Source organism: Perkinsus marinus (genome assembly GCF_000006405.1).
Source record: "Perkinsus marinus ATCC 50983 genomic scaffold scf_1104296933958, whole genome shotgun sequence".
Lineage (NCBI taxonomy): Eukaryota > Perkinsozoa > Perkinsida > Perkinsidae > Perkinsus > Perkinsus marinus.
Genome location: NW_003214980.1, coordinates 1 through 2,790, shown reverse-complemented (window position 1 = coordinate 2,790; position 2,790 = coordinate 1). Strand labels below are relative to the sequence as shown.

Here is a 2,790-nt window from a genome sequence, read left to right as displayed (position 1 = left end):
CTTTTCAGAGAGCCATAACCTCGCCCTGGATGCCGCAGTTGTCCACGTACTCGGGGACATTGTAGGTTCAACCTACATCTGAACTACGATGCTCCTCACGCTTGTCCACGGCATCAGATACAGTCTCTGGGTGTACTGCTAGCCGCTGTGCTCATCTATTGGAAACCATTCGACGTTGGTTACATCCATGGCATATCAAAATGGAAGTATTCTGAGTAACTCCTCGTAAACTCAGTTGTCTATTCTCAGCTATGCGGATCCGGCTTGTACCATTCTGTTCTCGATCCTGGTCATGTTCACTACCTTCAGTGAGGCCCCTCTCGATTTGCTCGTGGAGTGGTATGCTATCTTTCCCCTTTAGAAACAGTGAAGCAGTCAGTGCATATCCTCATGCAAAGGGTACCTGATAGTGTGGACGTGGACCTCCTACAGACGAAGCTGAGACACGTTGAGCATGTGCAATGCGTAGTGTCCATCTCCCCTCCTCCCTAGTACGGCTCTGTAGCGCTCCCTCAGGTCCATGATGTCCATGTATGGAGTGTTGGCTCGACTGGTAATATTTGTACGGCTCACATAGTCGTGGCTGGATGCAGCAACTGCAGTAGGTCACTGAGGGGAAGGGCTTGCGTGCACTGAATTGAGAATGAAAGTATTCTTTGAAATCATAGGAGGTGAACAGTGGCTGGGTTTACTTGGGTCTTCTTGGGCGAGGAAAGGGACATGTCTACTGTCAATTCGAAAAGGAGACATTTTTATGCATTTTTCTGTAGCGTTTTGCCGAACACGTTTTTAGGAGAATCGTGAAATATTTACGCGATATCAAATACTCAGCTTATGGCGCACTTTTTCCGCAAAACTTTTTACTACTGGTGACTTTGCATGAACCTACCATTTGTGAAATGGTCGAATACACGCTATCAATGTCAGGTCGTGTTCTGGATGAGGCCACTAGGGTTGCCAACGACATGGGTATAAGCCATACCACCTTTCAGCTTGAGGCTAGGGCCGAGGACGTTGATGTCAGTGCCCTGCAGGTGGGGGAGAAGGGTCGCGGCCTGATCGGAGCTGTATTGGTCGTATTAGAATTCCTGTTGTCATAACCAAGCCTGTAATAAGGGGGACGATACATGTGGTGCACCATCGGAGGCTATATCAGCACCAGTAGTGATAGTGTCCCCTAGGGACACGTCACCGTTGTTGAAGGTAAGCCGCGAACTCCACGTACCCACCTAGTTTGCCCTATTGCTAGGCTCAGCCACGATCGTGAGGTCCCAGCCTGTAACTATTTGATTTTGCTGGAGGATCATCATTACATTATCTCATCTGAACTATGTGGATTCTCTACTGTCTTATTCTCCCACGATTTTGTTTGAAGTTTGCGTTGTATCTGCCACGCTGAATGCCTCCCTATGGTCTTTCTATTTTGATGAGCTCCCCATCCCCATCGTCATCTCATCATCATCACTATAGCAGCCACGCGAGGAGGAGGCTCGGGATCGTCCTTGTGATAGCGGTCGTATTCATGGTGGCTGAGGTGGTCGGTGGTATTATAGTCAAGTCCCTGGCCATCGTAATGCATGCTCTTTGGTATGTGGTGCATCACTAGTTCCCAGCTCACGTTGGCCTGAAGGGCTGTGAGAACTGCAGTGAGTCATAGCGTTCTTGACCATCGTTGTGATTGTTGTTGCTGATGTTGTAGGTACAGTGTTGGCCAAAGCTAAGACCGTGGCTAGGGGCATGGGCATTTCCCATGCGACTTTTCAGCTGGAGGTATGCGCGGAGGACATGGACGATGGAAAGAGGAGGGTAGGTGGCAATTGCGTTTCCTGCATACCACTCCTTGAGTTCCTCTCAGGACACATGTTGCCATAGGGAGTCCTGCTATGCTGGGGACTCTACCTGTGATGGCGAATCTATTGTTTATTGATGTACTCTTATTCTCTCATCATTTGACAATACTGCACGAGTATCACTCCTGCTTCAACTGCTTCTGCAATTTTCAGCATCTGGTGTCAATGCCAGCTTTGACACTGCGCGCGACTTCCTTGACAGTCGCCTTGGATTTCACCGTGTAAAAAATCCAGTGTACTCGCGCTGCATATGGGGCCTCTCATAGTTCCCTTGACTTTGTTGTTTGTCGGGTAGTAGTGATTTCCAACCTTCGAATGAGGAGTAGTGTTGTGCCAGGAAGTGGGAGGGGGCGGCAGGAATCTCAGGTGAAACTTTGAATGGCTCTGGAAAACAATAAGGAACTCCTCAAGCAAGCCCGTCTGGGGAATATGGACGGCGAAAAAGGTGTAAAGTTCTTGGCTGGTGAAGTACTTCGAATACAGGGTCCAGAAGGGTTGAACTACTGCGAGAAACCGTATTTTAGGAGGTAAGTTTCCGTATCGGTCCGCACTGTAATTTCCGGTCACAGCGCTCTGTGGGAGGGCACATGGAAGAACCACGAAGCTACAGTGAGATATCTCATTGACAAAGGAGCTGATGTTAACTTCAAAGATAAGGCCGGACGGTAATAGCAGTGGATCATTTCAGCCGGAGTGGTTTAATGGTAGTACACCGTTACACGAAGCATCGCGATATGGTCATACTACTCTAGTGGAGCTCCTAGTGGACCACAGAGCCGACATAGACTCCTTGGATGGGTGAGTTCAGCGGTTTATGGTCCTCTCAGTTGCCCCTTAGGGCCGGCGAGTCCCCATTGGCACAAGCAGTGAGCTGTTGTCGCATGATGTATGGCGCTGTTGACGCCAGGGCGCTAGTGAGTGCGGGTAGGGTTGGCTTTGG

General features: G+C 49.4%; 3 protein-coding genes across 3 annotated transcripts; all 3 read left to right on the top strand.

Moving 5' to 3' along the window:
* Positions 1–292: 292 nt before the first annotated feature.
* On the top strand, positions 293–1,290 carry Pmar_PMAR022875 (cation efflux protein/ zinc transporter, putative; the record flags this gene model as incomplete). The annotated part of the gene is made up of 6 exons (XM_002785101.1): positions 293–308; positions 362–465; positions 517–601; positions 928–1,034; positions 1,182–1,203; positions 1,250–1,290. The coding sequence occupies 6 exons, from the start codon at positions 293–295 to the stop codon at positions 1,288–1,290; spliced, it is 375 nt and encodes a 124-aa protein (XP_002785147.1).
* A 232-nt stretch (positions 1,291–1,522) lies between these two features.
* On the top strand, positions 1,523–1,927 carry Pmar_PMAR022874 (hypothetical protein; the record flags this gene model as incomplete). Its single annotated transcript, XM_002785100.1, has 4 exons — positions 1,523–1,570; positions 1,607–1,646; positions 1,700–1,806; positions 1,856–1,927. 4 exons carry the CDS (start codon positions 1,523–1,525, stop codon positions 1,925–1,927), a joined length of 267 nt encoding a protein of 88 aa, XP_002785146.1.
* Positions 1,928–2,228: 301 nt separating this feature from the next.
* Positions 2,229–2,774, top strand: Pmar_PMAR022873 (homeobox-containing protein wariai, putative; the record flags this gene model as incomplete). Its single annotated transcript, XM_002785099.1, has 4 exons — positions 2,229–2,377; positions 2,420–2,515; positions 2,559–2,648; positions 2,689–2,774. Coding segments are annotated over 4 exons (421 nt in total), but the record flags the coding sequence as incomplete, so codon positions are not given.
* Between the last annotated feature and the right edge of the window lie 16 nt (positions 2,775–2,790).